The 19,699-nt window shown below is 39.4% G+C and overlaps 1 protein-coding gene across 10 annotated transcripts in view; it reads left to right on the forward strand.

Annotated features, from left to right (window-relative positions):
* rpgrip1l (RPGRIP1 like) overlaps window positions 1-19,699 on the forward strand; it is a 193,813-nt gene that overhangs the window by 17,338 nt on the left and 156,776 nt on the right. For 8 of the 10 annotated variants that reach the window (XR_007249114.2, XM_048546734.2, XM_048546733.2 and 5 more), the window contains exons 2-5: window positions 984-1,071; window positions 5,492-5,636; window positions 12,298-12,596; window positions 18,843-18,948. Coding sequence is in view for 9 of the 10 variants with exons in the window: in XM_048546734.2 (XP_048402691.1) it covers window positions 987-1,071; window positions 5,492-5,636; window positions 12,298-12,596; window positions 18,843-18,948 (635 nt within the window). In the remaining variant the exon portion in view is untranslated. Of the gene's footprint in view, window positions 1-983; window positions 1,072-5,491; window positions 5,637-12,297; window positions 12,597-18,842; window positions 18,950-19,699 lie in introns of those variants that run through there. The other 2 variants (XM_048546737.2, XM_048546730.2) reach the window with 2 other exon arrangements.

A 19,699-nucleotide genomic window follows, 5' to 3' on the forward strand; every position in this document is an offset into this window, starting at 1 on the left:
GCATGAGATAGTTAAAGAAGTGGAAAAAAATCTTTACTTTAAACTGTATCATGAGATTAGGGTGAATTCAAGTTATTAAAAGATAAAATTGGAATTGCAACCAGAAAGTTGTTTTTGAGTGTAAGCGTAGGGTATATGTCATTATTTTTGTTGTAACATGTCACATTCAGATAAACTGTCGAGGTTGTAAGCTGGTATATGTTTGAAAGGGCTGATAATATTCAGCTCACTTTCTGATCCTCTGTACCCCAATCTATGTTAGTTATTCTACTTAACAATGTTGATCTGGAAAGTATCAAGAAAATAAAATGGTTCTGTTACCACAAAAATCCATTGCCACTAATAATATTATGTCATCCACCAGCTCTACTAAACAAGATGATGTGATAAATTAACTGCTCCAGTCGTTAAAATATATTATTACTGTGAGCTATGTGGGCTAATGTTTGAACATAGCTTTGCATGGAAACAATGTTTGTATCTTATTGCAACCTCTAATTACAGTTGCCAAATACTGTGTAAATTTCAACACTGGGTGCATATTTTTGACTTTGCATGGGCTTCAGCATGAGGTAAAACATCTTGTAAAGGAAGAAACACCTGGGTTGGCAAATATTTAACAAATTTACTTGAGAGTAACTGTCCAGATGTGCAACAGGTGGTAAAGCCTTTAAAGCTGGAGTCAGTTATTTCATAAAGCAGAACAAAGTGGTTCTAAGCTTTGTATCATAACTTATCTGCATCGCAGATGAAAGATTTTAGACAATATAAGGATTAAACTAAATTTTTTTATCACCACTGTGAAATATTCACAATATGTTTTGATTACTGTAATAACCTTAGCTTCAAAACACTGATTCTCTCTGACGAAAAGCCATAAAAGTAAGATGACCTCAGCTGCTTAGTGGTAAAATCCTAAAATGTTAAGGTACAAGGTGTGATTAAAAAACATTCAAATGTAATTTGTCCTCTTTCTTTCACAGGCGATGTCGGGCCTATCTGATGAGACAGCAGGAGACCTCCCTGTGAAGGATGTAGGCATGAACCTGGCTGGAATTGGTGCCTTGCAAGGTTGGAGGCACCTGCTTGCCATTACTACAACATACTTTGATCAGTGTATCCATTAGTTTTACTCCATAATCTTTTCCTTTTATGGTATCATTGATCCAAATGGTCAGGGCTTACTGATTAAAGTCACTACCGAACATCAGCTGGTACTAATTGTATCCTTCACGTGTCTTGTGCAAGTAGAGATTGAGTCTTGTTTCATTATTCTATGTCTCTATAACATCCTGTTACCATAAACAGAAGTCATTTTGATCACTATTTTAAAACTTACATTTCCTTTCTTCCCTTTTTCTGTTCAGAAATTTTTTCTGAAAAATTTTTAAAAGATGTTTACTTAAAATGATTCCATATGGGATCATGTTATTCTTGAATTCTTATTCACAATGAGTTGCCTAAGGCAACAATGGAGTCAGAATTTTGGTACTCGGTATGTTAGATCGATATATTTTTGAAGCCTGTTTTTTGGTCATGTGTGAATATGTGTGTTAACTATATGATACCAACTAAATTATATAGCTTGCTTGGATTGTTATTGTTCATGTCTGTTTTTGCTCATGACAAGAGATACTAAAAGGATATTAAGCTGCATTGAAGAAAGGAAGTGTGAATTTCTAAACAAATGTAGAGTTCAGTAGAATTTCAACTTTTGATGAGGTTCACCATTGAACTTCAGCCCGAAGAGGAAGAAAATTTCTCTATGTGTGAAAGGAGGAAAGAATTTGTTGGAGATAATGGGAACTGCAGATGCTGGAGATTCCAAGATAATAAAATGTGAGGCTGGATGAACACAGCAGGCCAAGCAGCATCTGAATTTGTTGGATTTTGATACAGGTGGGAAGTCAGACTGTGGACATTTTTATTCTAGTAGCTGAAGGATTGTATAGTGGAGGGTTCATGCAATGTGCTTGGAGTACATGTGGATCATGATAAATCTTCAACATATATACACATTTCCCTGTATTAAAAGTTCAAATTTGTTGAGCAATTCTCTGGGGTCTAATGAACCAAGTCACATTTTTCACACCCAGTCAAATGTCCAGACTTATAAAAGGATAATCTGAGCAGGAATTTGTCCGGACTGCTGGAAAGAACTCCCTAAACAAAACTAAAATGGGTGCTGGAAAGTTTTTAAAAATTGCCGGAGAAACTCGGCCAGTCTGGCAGTACCTGGGGAGAGAAAGCAGAATTGATGAAAACTGGTAGTTCTGAAGAACAGTCACGGCAAAATATTGATTCTGCTTTCTCTCTACAGATGTTGCCAGACCTGCTGAGTTTTTCCAGTAATTTCTGTTCTTGTGAGCTGAAGAGAACTCTTGACTTTGCTTGTTCAACATCTTTATGTTAAAATGAGTTATCTTTTTTGCGATCTATTTTGCCAATGTCTCATAAAACATAGCAGAATTAAGCCATTCAGCCTATTGAGTCTGCTCTACCATCTCATCATGGTTGATATGTTTCTCAACCCCATTCTCCTGCCTTCTCTCATAACCTTTTGATCCCCTTACTAATCAAGAACCTGTCAGTCTCTTGTCTTCAATAACTCAATGACTTGGCCTCATGTCTTTCTGTGCAATGAGTTCCACAGAGTCACCACCTCTGGCTGAATAAATTCCTCTTCATCTCAGTTCTAAAAGGGCGTCCTTTCACTGAGGCTGTGTCCCTGTATCCTAGTGCATTAGTGGAAATGTCTTCTCCGCATCCACTCTATCCAGGACTCTCCAAATTCTGGAAGTTTCAATCAAATCCTCCTCATACTTCTAAACTCCATTGAAATCAAAGTTCTCAACTGCTCCTCATAGGACAAGCCCTTTATCCCCAGAATCATTCTTGCAAACCTTCTCTGGTCCCTCTGCAACACCAGCACAACTTCCCTCAGATATGCAGCCCAAAACTGTTCCGTTGCTTGAATTAAAGAATAGGATATCAAAAGTAACAGTGTAAAGGCAACATGAACTGGGGCAGATAATTATCCTGGTGCCAGAATTTGTCAGCTCAATGTGCATGTGATAATAGCTTAATATAATTTTATACCGCTTAATTTAGACTAATGAGCTGCAAATACCCCTTGGGTTCCCAAAAGAAAAGAATGAGAAAGGATTGAAATTTCTGGAAGCAGCCTCATTTAAGTATTTAAAGGGAAGGACGACCGCTGAGGGGGAAAAGGCAAAAAGAAAAACCAAATAGCAGCCGCCATAATTTTAATGTAGAGCTGGGAGTGAAATCTGCACTTCCTAATTCCATGCTCAGGTGGATTGGTTTGCCTGAACTCAGTTTTCTGACTCTATCTGCACACTTAGGAATCTAGTTTTTCACAAAAAATCTTCAGAAAGGCTTAAGACTCCTGCGGCCTATTTTTGTGCCTGTAGCAAAATGGTGGTGGCACACTTCCAATCTGTAATGAATTCAACCCTGCTACCTGCCATGTCAGACTTACGAATCTGTTTAGTGCCTGAAAAACAGGGACATACCATTGAATTTCCAACTGTGTTCCACAAAAAATCTTTCTTCTGTTGCATTCAAAGCAGGAAAGAAAAGGTTGAAACCTGGGTCTTAGAACATGGGTATTCAGCCCAATTCTTAGAGTAATTGAACAATTTCTAGAATAAGGGAGGGCATTAACTTAGTGGACAAAGGAAACAGAATACTGTGGGGGGGGGGGGGGGGCACGGGGGAATGAAATCAGGGTTGTCCAATCTTTTTGCATGGGGTGGCCACAAGTCCATTTTTCTCTAATTCGGGCATCTAGTATGTAAATTTCAGAAAGCTGAGCTACAGTAAATACAAATTCCAGAAAAAAATCAATTTCGAAACAATAACTGATAATTTATATAAATAATTAATAACAAAGAGCCCAGCAGCAGAACTAATTGATCGAATTTTTTTTGGTTAAGAAGCAGCTCCCAAGTCCTGGACACCAGGCACGTGGATGAGGCATTGGGCTCAGCTGAGTGGTTGGATTTACGTAATACTGACTTTTGTTCCCTCCTGGTGGGCAAACATAGAGTTAGCCTCAGTAGAATTAACATGAAAGTGGGAGACGTAGGTGGGTTGCCTTTCAGCCTGAGTTTGCTTTTCTTATGGATTCCCCACCTGTGTGGAAACGAGGCATTTCACCCAACAAGACTACTTCAATCCTCCGAAGAGCACCCCTCCTAGACCCATCCCTGTAACCCTGCATTTCCCATGGCTAACACACTTAACCTCCATGTCCCTGAACACCTTGGGTAATTTACCATGGCCAATCCATCTAACTTGCACATCCTTGGACTGTGGGAGGAAACCAGAGCAGCCAGCGGAAACCCACACAGACACAGAGAGAACTTGCAAAGTCCACACAGACAGTCGCCTGAGGCTGGAATCAAACTCGGGTTCTTGGCTCGTTGAGGCAACAGTGCTAACCACCTGAGACATTGTGCTGCCTTCCCCAACTCCCCAACCTGTACCTAACCAGTGATTTACTCACCCATGCATGTACCCAACCCACAGTTAATAACTCATTCTGATCAGCCCAGCCCCGTAGTCGGTTATTAATTCAATCACTCGTCCCAGTCTGAATCACTTACCACCTACCCTATCACTCATTCACTCATATAGAATGCACATACTCACTCACCCACAAAGCATTTGCACCCAACCAGCACCCCTATACATGCATACTTCTACACATACTCCAGCCACTCAACCACTCGCCCATTCCTCCCCACAGTCACTCTCGCTGTCTCAAACCCCTCTCCTGTCACTTATTCAATCAATTACTCATGCGCCCTTGTGTAGCTGCCCACCCCTATCAATCACTCACTTGCCCATTCATTCAGCCAGCCGTCAAATCGCTCACTCACTGATTTATCCAGCCACCCAATCACTCATTCACTGACTTACCCAACCAACCCCAAGTTGTTGACTCATTTGACCGCAAGTTAATCCTAGCTCACTCATTATCAGAGCCCATTCACTTATTTTTTCACCCACCCAGACTCCAGTTCATCCACTCACTTGTGCACTTGACCAAGGATGTAGACAGCTTCAGTATTAAGGAGTCAAAATAGTGCTGACCTTTGTGCCATTCATCAGCAAATATCCCACTTCTGATCTTATAATGGATGGAAGCAGATGAAGATGTTTTGGCCTAGGACACCATCCTGAGGAACTATTGTGATAAGTACTGTGTCAGTTGATTGGATAATGTTTGTACTTTTCCTTGTGTTGTTCTAGTAAATTGGAATAACAGAATATATCCTGCAGCAAAACGAGAACTGAAGTCCAGAAACAGCTAAATACAAACTGTCATGGGAATCAGCAATTAGAACATATTGCCGTTAATATTGAAACTGAGCATTAGTAATAGATAATTTGCCCAGTTGTACAACATGTAGTAATCATATAATTACAGTATGTGACTGAATATATTGCTTTGTAATCACAGAATCATCTGGTGCACAGAATACTAGAGCTCGTCAAGCCGTGTCTCGTATTTGCCGTGAAGAGCTGGAAGATCGCTTTCTTCGGCTACATGATGAAAACCTTTTACTCAAACAACATGCACGAAAACAAGAAGATAAAATTAAAAGGTTTGAATTCCTGTTGATTTCATTCTTTAATGATGAAATTGTTGTTTTCTCTGTTATCAGCTATTTAACAACTACTTAGATTTCTCTTATTGTTACTGTCTAAAGTGTTACATTTTTAAGAAAACAATTGAAGATATTTATCGTCTTAAAAACTTATCTTTTGTTGTTATGCATCTCTCCCTCTGCCTTTTTTTCCTCAAAAACACAGAGAGCTGATAATCAGTGAGGACCTCTTTCAGATAGAGATTTTCCACGTGTGTTCCGAGTGATTGCTGACAGGTTGTTTGATTAGAGCTAACACATTCTGGTCCTCACCTAATATGCATGTGTGTAAGCAAAAATCACTACTTAGAAATACAAAGGAACTCTAGATGATTTTTATCATTTTCCCCCTCCCTAACCTAGGAGCACCAAGACTTTGATAAGCTTCCCATTACAACTTCAGTTCATCTCAGCAAACTCGGCTCATAATGTAAATTGAACATTGAATTTTTATGGCTGTTTCAGTTCAATTGCCAATGAACCTTCAATGTACTTAAAACAAACCAAGTCATTAATTGTGTGCTGTATATAAACAAAAGAGTACTACATGCCTCACCAAAAGGACCAGGATTCAGTAAGAACATTTGGGTTCTCTTGGGCCAGCTTTATTCAATAAAATGAAACTCTCATATCTGGACAGTCCGACAGTACACAAGAACCAGTTTGAAACATTTAAACAGAACAGTTATTCAAGAAATATTTTGAAGGCAACAGTTTGCTTGAAAACTGGACTTGCCCAGACTTGCGACATTTCTGGCTTAATTAAAATAATTGGTTTGATCAAATATAGTCCAACCATTTCTTGAGGATATATTTGTGCCATTTGATAGTCAGGCTTCTTCTGGAATATTTACAGTTTCTAACAGTTCAATTTTTGTATTTGAAACAGACAACTGCTTTTACTGAATCACAGAAGGAGAGACTGCTTAATGCCCACCTGTGTAAATTTTGCTTAGAGTCCTTTAAACTGTAGAAAAGGATGCTTGTGGCACAGTGGTAGTATCCCTACTTCTGAGCTAGATGGTCTGGGTTTAATACCTGTGCAGAGGCGTGCCAAAACATATCCAAGGAAAGTGATTAAAAAAATAGCAGCTTGAGGAAGTTCAGTAGGGACTAAATTTAAAAAGCAGAACCACCTAGCCATAAGCAGACAGGTATAAAATAAGAGAGGTGAATGCATGGCTCAAAGGTAGATCTGTGAGAAATGGCTTTTAATCCATGACGTACAATCAAGACCATTGGGGAGTGAGGAGACTGTACCATTAGAGTGAGCTTCATTATTGAAACCAGAGTCGTCCTCGGAGAATGCTTCACCTGATGGGGAATCTAGAACTAGGAGGCAGTGTTAAAGTACTGGATTTCCCATTTAAGACAAAGGTAAGGAAGATTTCTTTACCTGAAGGTCGTTTGTCTTTGTACTTATCTTCCACAGAGAACAGTGGAGGTGGTGTTGTATTACAGGGAGACTTTCAAAGTAAGTAATGTGTCATTTGAGAGGGAATTCAGAAAGCTAATGAAAAAGGACAGAACAATATAGAGTATACTGTGTGAAAATGTGATGCTGTCCACTTTGGTATGGAAGATAGAAAAGATAAGTACGATTTAAATAGAGAAACGGCAGAGTTTTTGATACAGAAGAATCTGCAACCTCATTTATGAATCACAGAAAAGCAGGCAGTGGAGCACATCATTAGAAAGGCAAATAGTACGTTGGCCTTTAGTGCAAATAAGATGAAATATAAAGGTAGGGAAGTCTTGAAGTCTTGCTACAACTGTACAGGGCATTGATGAGACTATGCCTGGAGCATCGTGTACAGTTTTGATCTCCTCACTAAAGGAGAGATATGTTTGCATTGGTGGTTAGTTCAGAGAAGGCTCAGTATGATGACTCATAGGTTGAACTGGTTGTGCTTTTATACATCAGTGTTTAGAAGAACAAGAGGTTCTCTTATTGAAACATATAAAGTTCAAGAAGGCTTGTGAAAAGAGAAACTTTCCCTTGTGAGGTATCTGGGACTAGGAGACACAGTTTGAAAATAAGTGTTTCCTTCTTAAGATGATGATGAGGAGGAATTTCTTCTTTCAGAGAGTCATTAGTCTTTGCAAGTCTCTTCCACAGAGGGCAGTGCACAGTGAGTCACTGCATATATTCAATGCTGAGGAAAGGAAGGAAAGAAGAGGAAAGGCCACAATTATATCAGCTACTACATTAATGAATAGTGGAGAAAGCTTGAGTGACCAAATGGCTAACTCCTCCAGGTATTTCTTAATTTCTTCTATTCTCGTTAAGTTGTGAGATGCAGAAATCTTGCCTCATCCAAACTTGAGAAATTAAGTTCTCTGATGAAGGGTCTAGGCCCGAAACGTCAGCTTTTGTGCTCCTGAGATGCTGCTTGGCCTGCTGTGTTCATCCAGCCCCACATTTTATTATCTTGGAATCTCCAGCATCTGCAGTTCCCATTATCTTTGAGAAATTAAGTTCATTTATAGACTGGGCAGAAGCTGGTTAGGTGTCTTCTATTTAGTGAATCTAAATATAGGCAAGTACAATGATGTGAGTACTTAAAATGCCAGGGCTTAATAAGTGATGGACCAAGTGCAGGTAAGTGGGATTAGTGTAGATTGGTGTTGGTTGATCAACATAGACATGGTGGGCCAAATGATCTGTATCTATGCTGTATGACAAATCATTTGAATTTTGAAGCAAACTGCCTCTAATTCTCATATTATTACTATTTTTGTTCTTTTAAAAATGTTAATCTCTAATTAGTTACGAAGACAAAGCCTCTAATTTTGACCCAGTACCTTTTAAAAAGTACTAACAGCTTAATCAGTAACATGTGTGGAGGAGAAAGCAGAGTTTCGGGTCCAGTGACCAACTCTGTTTTCTCCTCCACAGATGCTGCCAGACCTGCTGAGCTTTTCCAACAACTTTGTTTTTGTTCCTGATTTACAGCATCCGCAGTTCTTTTGATTTTTAACCAGTAACAGCTCTGAGACACAGCAAGGTATTAAATGGAAATAGAAGGCAAATAAAGTGACTTCCCTAAACTGATTACTGCATTCAAAACAAAGGTGGTAATCAGCATTTTCAAAATTTTCTTAGGAGCTGTGTATGTGTACAAATTAGAAATGACGGGGCTGGATTTTATGGCCCTCTACCAGCGTATTTAAAGGTGAGGGCTTGTAAATAAAACACATAGCCTGCTCACCACCTTCTTGCTCAGCCCATAATTCCGCCCATACTACATTCAATGCAGAAGGTGTAGTCTGGCCCAACTATACGCCTATCAAAGTCCTCAAATGGAAATTAAGAGCCTCATTCCACCTTCACTACAATATTATACATAACAAGGGAAGGCCAAGGCAAGGCAGATGGCCTGGCAGCTTTTACTGCATGGGCAGGAAGCAAGGTGCATCCTGTGGGATCCCACACATACTGGAGATAGCCCACCCCTCCAACTAAGGACACTTTTCCCCACTGCTGGAGTCTGTCAAGCTAGCCCATCTAGAATCCCCAGACTTGTCTGAAATCCATGATCTATTTGGCCCCAGCAGTGGCCAGTATTTAATTCTGGTGCTGCTGGAACTATATAAAAATATATGTCTACACTGCCACCTATCAGATTGGCTAACAGCTCTGTATGGTGGGATTTCCTCCCAAATAGAGTTAAAAGGCCCACTCCATCTCAATTAGGACTACCATCAGCATAATATCAATGCATGCAGCTGGTCTTCAGGAAGGCTGGCTAACCAGGGACTGGGAACACAAGGAATACAACTATCTTCATACAATCTCGCTCACAGTGAGACTGATAAAGATGCAGAGAGATAGGTTCTTGACACCATCAGAAATAACTAAATTCACTGTTAATAGTGATACTTCAGAAAATAACAATCCAGTGCTGCTAGACAGGGGATCGTTTACCCAGTTTTGCTCCGCTACAAACTGTTGAGAACCACTGATTTTTTTTAAGTGACCTTGAGTTTGGCTTTCATAGTCCTGTCAAACCCAGGTTTTATAATTCACTGTTGTGCCAGATTAAAGGGCCATTAAGCCAAAATTCAGCATCTCCTCTGCAGCACTGTTAATCTCAGAACATCTATCCTAGTTCGCCAAGACTCTTTGTAAGCAATAGTAAAACGCCAAGCCAAAATTTACAGTGCAATGCTGAAGTCCAGGACATACCCAGAAGTATAGCTAAACTTGACCCTTTTTACTTGACCCTGCTATTTACTTAGGTATTTCCCAATCTGTCTCAGTAATTGTAATTGTTGTCAATTTTGGCAAAACAGCAGTGGAAACCATGGCAAAATAATGTGAACAGTAGTTGTTTCTCATACGTTTCCACAAATCCTGTGCCAAATTTATGGCTAGGGATTAGGGAAGAATCCACGCAGAAGTTAATTATGCCTTCAAGTGTCTTCATCTTGCACGCCATAGCCGAAGTAGACCAATTGAGTGATGGTTTGACATCAGAAGGAAGTGCCTATCATCAACATGCAGGGGTGGGCAACAGGACTTCTCTCTGAATCTTATGGATGTCAACCATCCAATTCAGAACAGCGGCCTGCCCCAGTGGCCTATTCAGAGGTCTGGAAATTCAGCAGTTTCAACAGCACTGCAAAGAGCATTGCCCAGTGCTGAGGCAAGTAAGGGGAACAAACTTTTTCTTTTAAAAAACAAAGCACAGCGCCAGGTTCTAGCAGGGGTGGAAAATCCTTCCTGGGAAATCTAGGACTGTGGAGTTGCCCACCTTCAGCCTTCCACAGGCTGCCTCTGCAAGACCATCTTCATTTAGCTCATAGCCTCCTCACAAGTTGGGGATTTCCCCAGCATTGGTAAAATTCTTAAAGAACAATATGATCGACTGTGATTGAGCCATTATTTATGAACACTGACCACCTTGGGGTAGGGCAGTCTGTTCTCTGCAGGTCTCGCTGTCAATAATTGCCCTGATGATGGGACAGAGTCTGGGAGTTGTTTCAACATACCTTCGATTCCACCTCCTCAGGGTCAGTCAAATTTAAATCCATCTTGCTGTTTGTACTCAGCTTAAATAATGGAAGGGGGTAAAATATACACAAGAATGCTATTGAAAGCATATTATTTAGATTAAATCACTGCTCTGGTTTTTTTTTCATTTGAGCTATAAACATCTTAATTCTCTGATGTATTCTGAACAATATCGCAGAGGTAAATTAGATGAAAAGGTATATCATGCTGAATGTCAGTAATAACATTGCTTTCACAAAGCTATTGTATCTTTAGTAAATGTCCTTACAGTAAAAACATTATTTGGAAGGCAATTTATCAGCTGTGAACCATGTTGAGTGTGCAAGGGGTTAAACACTAATAAAAAGTCCAATAAATTTTGCATAATCCTGTGAACTACAATTTCCACAACCCAAAAATTTATGCTGAAGTTCTTTGCATCTAAAAGCTTCCTGACTATCCTCAGAAAAAAAATCTTTCAGCAAAGAGGAAGTGTTTAATTGTTTTTTTTCCAAACATTGTTGATGTTTAGAGGTAATCCAACATATGTTTTACTTCCATCTCCTCTGATGTATATAAATATATTTGGTTTCACTGTTCCCCACTTAAATCGAGCACTTGACATATACCACATCATAGCAAATCACCCACCTTAAACAAATAAACGGATATATCACTTTATACATGTGACAAGCTCAGTGCAAAAATCAAGGCTTGTTATTAACCAGGCACAAAATCCTGGTGTTAGAGATGTGTGACCAATTTTGTATGGTCTGCAACTTGTCCTATTCATCAAAGCCACCTTTCCTTTCTTTTTGTGCCAAGTGTTTTACATTCACTGATATGTATGTTTTCTGTTACTCTATTATTACATCACCCTCATGTGCCCTTTGATAGACTTTTGTTCCCAGTTAGTATTTCACATCAAAACTGGATGAAATCAAAGGTACAGTTGATCAAATGCCAACATTACATTCTGACAGTATTTTGGGGAAAAAAAATGAAAGCCATGATGGCCTGTCTTAAATTTAAAATCAAACTGTGCCTGAAAGTCATTATTTGTTCAAATCTACTTTTTCAATTGTTTCGTTTAAGGTTGCAAAGCAAAGCTAAAGTTAGGAGCTTATAATTAATGATGTGTTCCATATTGAATTGGTTTTATAAGGACCACCTAAACTTTACAGCTTGCGAGGTTTTAAAATTTTAAATTCTTTACGCTGTATGTGGTACAGTAAAAGGAGCAAACACAATGTTAAGGTATGAGAATAAAACCTTACATTCCTTCTACACCCACTCCTTGGAACTATTCTTAGGAACTTATGGTGTGCTCCATATATAACTTGCTTTGATTTGTTATTCATCAAGCATATGGAGTAAGTATGTGTTGCCTGTGCTGGAAGCTAGAATGATAAGCCGTAGGAAACTGCTATTTGTCAGTGTTACACAGCAGATTGCTCTTCTATGGTTTTGATTAACTTCAAAGAATTCTTCACAGGCAGTAATAGTTATTTCAAAACCTGAAATGTATTATTCACGTTCCAAGCTAGAATCTTTAGCAGTGTTTATGCCCTTTTCAACAAAATAGTTGTGCTGACTTTTCATATTCTTTTCCTGTTCTGTCAGGATGGCTACTAAGCTAATTAGGCTTGTAAATGATAAGAAGAGGTCTGAGATGGAGAGTGGCGGCACCAAGCGGATAGGCAGGGACATTGAGATGGAAGAGATGATTGAGGAACTGCAGGAAAGAGTTTGTGAACTGGAGAAGCAGAATGATGGGCTGAAGAATCGATTGGTAGCAACTAAACAGCAGCTACAAGTGCAAGGCCGTAGAAACACACCATACAGTTACATACAATCACGTGTAAATACTGGCCTCAGAAAAGTTCATGAAGTTGCCTTTACACAAGAAAATCTTAAAAAAGGTAACGGAAATAGCTGGAAGTTTTTTTTTTCAGATTTCCAACTGTACCATATTCTGTAGTACTTTGAATTGCTTTTACCTAAAGATTTCGTTCATAATATTTTTAAATCAAGGAAGCACATTAAACTTTCAATAACCCCCAGTTCATTCTTAGATATATTTTTGATGTAAAATTAAGAATTAGTTATAGCCTGTTTTTTCATGTGTCTCTGGCATTTAGTCATTTTTAATATATTCAGATTATAAGGATTAATTTCAATATTGTGATTATTTGAAATGTTGAAAATGCTTGAAAGGGGTGAATGATCAATATTTTATGCCACAATTGCTTAAGCTGTATATTCCTAATAGCTTCTCAGCCAAATATGTTCGTCTTTTGTCCAAGAATTGCACAAAAAGAATCATTCTCTGATGGTCTCTCCCATCAATCAAAATAAATTTCTTTTTCAGTGCTGACCTAAAGCTACATTTGATCCAGATTTTTCCAAGGAGTGGCAATCATATTCAGATTGCATGCTGTCCCTTCATTGAAATGAAAGACTAGAGTTCTGCATTTCTGGCAGGTAATTCCAAAAGGGCTCCTTCAGAAATGTGGATAGCACTCCCATCCGGACTGTTCTTTCATAGTGCAGAACTGTTGGGGGGAAGGCACCCCCTTCCCCGTCCTTAATTTTCACAGCAGGCAGCTGCCCTGTTCTGGAATTTAAACTTCGAGAATCATTGACATCTGTTTTGCCACTGCTGTAGTTGGTAAGTGTGTAATGTAAATGTGAGGTGAGAGTGCAGGGAGGATGAGGATGTCACATCATCAACATAGAATCCCTACAGTGTGCAAACAAGTGGCCCAACATTCAGATGCATTTTCACTTGTAAAACTATTGCAGTGAAGAAATTCTAATAGGAACCAGTAAAATCCAGGAAGAAGGCAAAAAAAAAGTGTTAGACATTCCTAGTCCTGAAATATTTTGTGACTTATCATGGTAACAACTGTTAGAAAGGTTCAAGTGAACCAGTATGCAACAATCTTGATAATTAATGGATTTACAGAATAATAAAACTGAACTTGTGACTGATAATATGCAATAAAAATGCACTAGACCCCTAAATACAATAATCCTTTGTTATCTATGTTATTGAAGCCTAGACAAACTATTATTTGAACAACAGTGGTCATCAGTGTTCATCTGAACCCATTTAGCTTAGTTTTTCTTTAACCCATCTGGATGGGTATATGAATATCAGGGATTTGGAGTGATATGGGCCAAATGCTAGAAAATGGGACTAGGTCAGATTGGGATATCTGGCCAGTGCAGTCGAGCTGGACCAAAGGGTCTGCTTCTGTGCTGTATGACTCTATGACTTTATTTAGTTCCTTTGTTTGGAATGTTTGACAGACAAATTCAGTCTTTTTTTAAAATGTCAGACTGTGCACCTGCAGAAGTAGGGCAGTTACTCAAAATAAAGCTTCAGTTGTTTCTGACGAAGGATCATTCGACCAAAATTGTTCACTCTGATTTCCCTCTGCAGATGTTGCCAGACCTGCAGAGCATTACCAGCAATTTCTATTGTTATCTATTTGTTTAATCACTATCTATCATAGAGTTAAGACATGGAGTAATATGGTCAATAGAAATATTGGCATGGATAGGTAAATTTCTGGAATTCTGAGCAATTTCGTCATAAATTGACGTTCATCTCTGCAATGCAGCTTTTAGCACTTGGGTTGCAATGAAAAGTTATCTTAACTTTCACATTAATTTGTTAATGTATTGTGTTACTGTAATGCAAGCGATTCCAAATCTGCAGATCGTAGTTTTGTTGCCCCTTCTATAGCATTATTATCTGTTGTAAACACTTCAATTTCAACAAGGAAGTGAAAAGGAATTAAAATACTAATGTAGTTTACAGAATTTAAAAATGAGCATGTATAATTGACATTTATAATATTTAGTGGATAGATAAAGAAAATAATTTTGTTATTTTTTATAATCACGTTTTTGATAACTCACTTGAGGTATATTGGCCAACTCATGTTAGCATGCCAGATCAGCTGAGTAGCAGACTAAACTGCAACCTTTTGCAGTAGCTGGACAGGAAGTACAATACATCTTAATGTTGCCTCAGCCAGCAGCTTTCCACTAGCATAAGGTTTAAAATTTTTAATTTGCAAGATAATGAAACCAGGTTTACATGGGTAAAAGAATAAGACACTAAGATTACAGATTCAGAATGAGTACTTTGTTTAAAAATGAAAGGTGTTGAAAGAACCGCACTTCTACAGACTAACAGGGTGGCCATGGGCCCAAGCTATGCCTGCCTCTTTGTAGGATACGTGGAACATTCCCTTCTCTGCTGTTGGACTGGCAGTATCCTCCACCTCTTCCTCCACTACATTGATGACTGTATTGGTGCTGCCTCGTGCTCCCACGAAGAGGTTGAACAGTTTATCAACTTTACTTGTACCTCAAATTCACCTGGACCATCTCTGATACCTCCCTCCCCTTCCTGGTCCTCTGTGCCTCCATCTCTGGTAACCGCCTCAACACTGACATCTATTTCAAGCCCACTGACTCCCACAGCTACCTAGACTACACCTCTTCTCATCCATCTTACTGCAAGTAGGTGATCCCCAACTCCTAATTCCACCACCTCAGCCCCATCTGCTCCCAAGATGGAGCGTTCCACTCCTAGACATCCCAGATGTCCTCCTACTTCAAGGACCGCAACACCCCCCTCCAGTGATCAAAAATGTCTTCAACGACATCTCTTGCATTTCCCTCACTTCTGCCCTCAAATCCCTTCCCCCCCCCAACAAAAATAAAGACAGAATCCCCTTTGTCCTCACACATCACCCACCAGCCTGTGCATCCAGCATATCATTCTCTGCCACTTCCGCCACCTACAATCCGACCCCATGACCAAAGAGATATTTCCCTCCCCATCCCTATCTGCCTTTCGTAGGGACCACTCGGCGACACTGTCGTCCACTCCACACTCCCCAGTAACCCCACCACACTCAGCACCTTTCCATGCAACTGCAGAAAGCGCTATACCTGCCTGTCCACCTCCCCCCTCACCTTCATTCAAAACCCAAAGCAAACCTTTCATGTCAGACAGGAGTTCACCTGTACATCTGCCAACTTGGTCTGTTGTATCTGTTGCTCCCGATGTGGCCTCCTCTACATCAGTGAGACAAAGCAGAGGCTGGGAAACCGTTTCGTAGAGCATCTGCACTCTGTACGTGACAAACGACAACACCTTCCGGTTGCCAACCATTTTAACTCCCCCTCCTACTCCCTGGGTGACATGCCCATCCTAAGCCTCCTCACCAGTTTTAAAATCTACCCCCCCCCTCAGCCTCATCCCACATCTGACCCTCTCTCTCATCTCTTCATCTCTGCTCCCTTGATCTGACACAACCTACCCATCTTCTCTTCCACCTATCCGCCCCACCCATCCCACTGACCAATCCCCACCTGCATTCACCTACCACCATCCCACCTACCTTCCCCAGCCCCATTTCTCCTCTCTATTTATTTCCCAGCTCCCTTCCCACTCCCCATTTCTGAAGAAGGGTCCTGACCCGAAACATCAACTCTCCTGTTCTTCTGCTGCCTGGCCTGCTATGTTCCTCCATACTGTATTGTCTCTAGTGTTGAAAGAAAAGTAGATTTAGTATTTACTGAGCTCAACAGGAAAAATAATTTATTACTGTGGAATGCTTCAGCAAATTTTTAGTGGAGCTGGTCCTATATAGGTATCCATGGAGCTCAGTTTTAATTCCCAGCTGTGAATGCTGTGAAAGTAATGACCAAATAAATAAGAATTCAATCTGTACATTTAAGGAGGTCCTGCTAATTTAGCTAAGTGCGCTTGAAATTATTCTAATTGAGACAGAAAAAAGTGGGTGGGTCTTTGTAGGAGTGAGTTTTGGGAGTTAGAAACCTCCTCATATTGATAATTATAGCACCATTAATAGGAATAATAACATAAGTTACTGAATATATCTCTCGTACACATTACCCTGCCCTCAAAAGGAGTGCCAGATAAGTGTTTTTTTTAACTTAGCCATTCCAAATGATATTGGCCAATTAATCCTGAAATCAGATGTAATCACTTATTCTGCTTACTCCATTCACCAGCGTGAACTGGTTTAGCAAAATGTTTTACAAAGAATCAACAATTAGGAAATATAATTTGACAATTGCTGAATAAGGAGAGAACACTTTTCATCTGAAGTTCATCAGAGCAAATGGATGAATCCCAAATTTCAAATAAACACAAAATTTACAGTACATGAGAAAGGAGAACACTGATTTGACTGAGGCTATGCCCTGTGGAAAGCAGTGAGGAACTATTGGTTCCCCAACCTCCCAAGCAATTCAGAAAAGATACAAGGATTTGTAATTCAAAATGACAAAATGGAAGAGAGTACCTTTGTTAAACACTATTTTGAAACTTTATCATCAACTTTTCTATATCTGTTGTCATTCCAACTTCTTCAGCTGTTTAACAATTGCCAGAATTGCAGGTGAACGACTTAGCCTGAACTACAGTTCAAGCCACAAACTTAAACGCTACATGTGCGAAAAAAGTGTTGTTTTCCAATCTTATTTTTCGTTTTTTGGATGCTAAGTTCAAATTTAACTCCCTAGACTAAAATAGAAAATAAAATGGTGCAGATACCAAAAATCTGAAACAAACACAGAGTAATGCTAGAGAAACTCAGCAGGTCTGGCAGCCTCTGTGGAAAGAAAGACAGAGTTATCATTTTGAGTCTGACTCTTTAGAACTAAACATCAAGTTTTGATGCTTCTGCATCCTATGTTTTCTGCTTCCCAGCCAGGAATTTGTCACATGACTTTATGCTAACACTGAACAAATCCAGCAATCTCCATAGAAAAATTTGAAATCCTGGTTATTTGCCGAAAGATTTAAACAATAAAATTCCATGGTTTTGAGCAAATAACTTTTACTGTACAAGAATTAAGTAAAGCGAGCACTACTAATTAAACACTGCCTTAAGGAATTACTTATTCTTTACATCAAAAAGTACAATAATACACAACACATTTTAGACTGAAATACTCAAACCATACTAGTACTATGACTCCTCCAGACTGTCTTTGACCACTTGTCAGGTTTTCAAAGATTATCCATTTCTTCGGTCTGACCCCACCTTTTCCCACAACTGCCTTGTAAGATCTCAGAGCTTTTCAGCTGAAATCTGAGCTTCACTCACAATTCCTGCACAATGATTTCAACAGAAAATTAGTACAAACCTTGGTTTCTGCTAGTTTTATTCTCCAGGTCCACTACTAGTCTGCAGCTCTTGGCAAATTCTTATTCTTTGACTTCTGTACCGTGGGCTTAGTCCCACCAACCTTTTTGCTTCCACCTGTTAGCCCAAAACTTTTTGACTTCTCTAAACTAAGCTTATTTTCTCAAGAAAAACACATGAGGAAACTCCACGTAAAAGAGCAGATTTTTGTAAACTATCTCCATGGCAGTCTGACATACCTGGGATATTCCAAACAGAAGTTTCAGATTATTATGTTTTAACTACAGAACAGCCCTTTGATTCTATGACTAATTGATATCTTTAGTAGAATTGCCATTTGCCATTAATTTGACATTTTTGTTCCTAACACAAGCCTTATGCATTCAGATATTTGCGTAGTACTATTAGTTCCCAACATATTCTGTCTTCTCCAATGCTGCCACTTGATCTCAGTTTTGCAGCTTTCTACTTGCTTCCCACTCCTGGTGATTTGATCGTCCTTCACCTAACATGCTGAATCTATTGGTGTGCAGCACTAAATCTTTGAAGAAACGATTTCAATACTTTAACACATTTCACATTTTAATCATTCTTCACCTCAGTGTTTTTGAGAACTTGTATGAAATACTGTTTTAAAACTGTACATTTCAATTGAACCATTATCCAAATATTTGGAAAAAAATGTCTAAAGGTGACAATATACTACAGTGCTTTTGATTTTTTTTTTGCAGTGTATGACCTTTCATCAAGAACTAAATTCCTTCAGACCAGTTTCAGCATTGTTTTCTTTGTAAAACTGGACAATTCAACTCCAATAAAACAGTTTACTATTTTTTGTTATTCATATTGTGAGCTTGTGATTATTTGTTCGACTGGAACAAGCCTCCTGTGACTAACTAATGTTTAGCCTACTTTTGTATTTAATATACATGGTATCATTCTAATCTTTAATTATTATTTGTTTAGGAATTAGAATTCAAGATCCAGAGCTGACAACAAGATCTCCCCACCCTATGCTTCCCAGATATGGACATAGCTTGCTTGAAGATGCCAGGGCAGAAGTGCGAAATCTGTAAGACACTCTTTCTTTACTACACCCCTCCACTGTCAACCAGATGGTTTCACTTGGTTCTTTTTTCATCTATCTCACTATGTTCAGAATATCACTTGCAATGGCTTCTCTTCTCCCACACCATTTCCTTTGACGTCCCAAAAGAAGGGAATTGAATTGACAAAAGATTGGTATTTATGATGTAAGGAAGCAACATTACTGCTAATATTTTGTCCATCTGCATGACCACTGAGGTCAGTGCATGGCAGAGACCTCCCAAACCTGAAGCCAGTGCTATGACTGATGTTGGCAACCTGATGGCCATGTGCAGACCCTCAAGAGTATGCATCATGTGGAGCATACGGGTTAGAGAAAATTTTTTTAGGGACCTCTGCATACAGCCAAGATAGATCATCTGATTAACACTTCTGAATGAAGATTATTGCAGATACTTCAGCCTTTTCTTTATGTGCTGGGCTGCCCTATCATTGCATATTGGGATGTTTTTGGAGTTTCTTACAGTGAGTTGTTTAATCATCTACCGCCATTAACAACTGCTGATCATGGAATCGTAGAATTGCTACAGTGTGAAAGCAGGCCATTCGGCCCCAAAGTCCACACTGACACACTCTGAAGAACTAAAGAGCATTCCACCTAGACCCTCCCCGCCACCCTATACTTGTAACCCTACGTAATCCACCTAGCCTGCATATCCCTGGACTGTGGGGAGGAAACTGGAGCTCCCAGAGGAAATCCACAGACATGGAGAAAA

The sequence above is a fragment of the Stegostoma tigrinum genome, chromosome 16 (genome assembly GCF_030684315.1).
Source record: "Stegostoma tigrinum isolate sSteTig4 chromosome 16, sSteTig4.hap1, whole genome shotgun sequence".
Classification (NCBI taxonomy): Eukaryota; Metazoa; Chordata; class Chondrichthyes; order Orectolobiformes; family Stegostomatidae; genus Stegostoma; species Stegostoma tigrinum.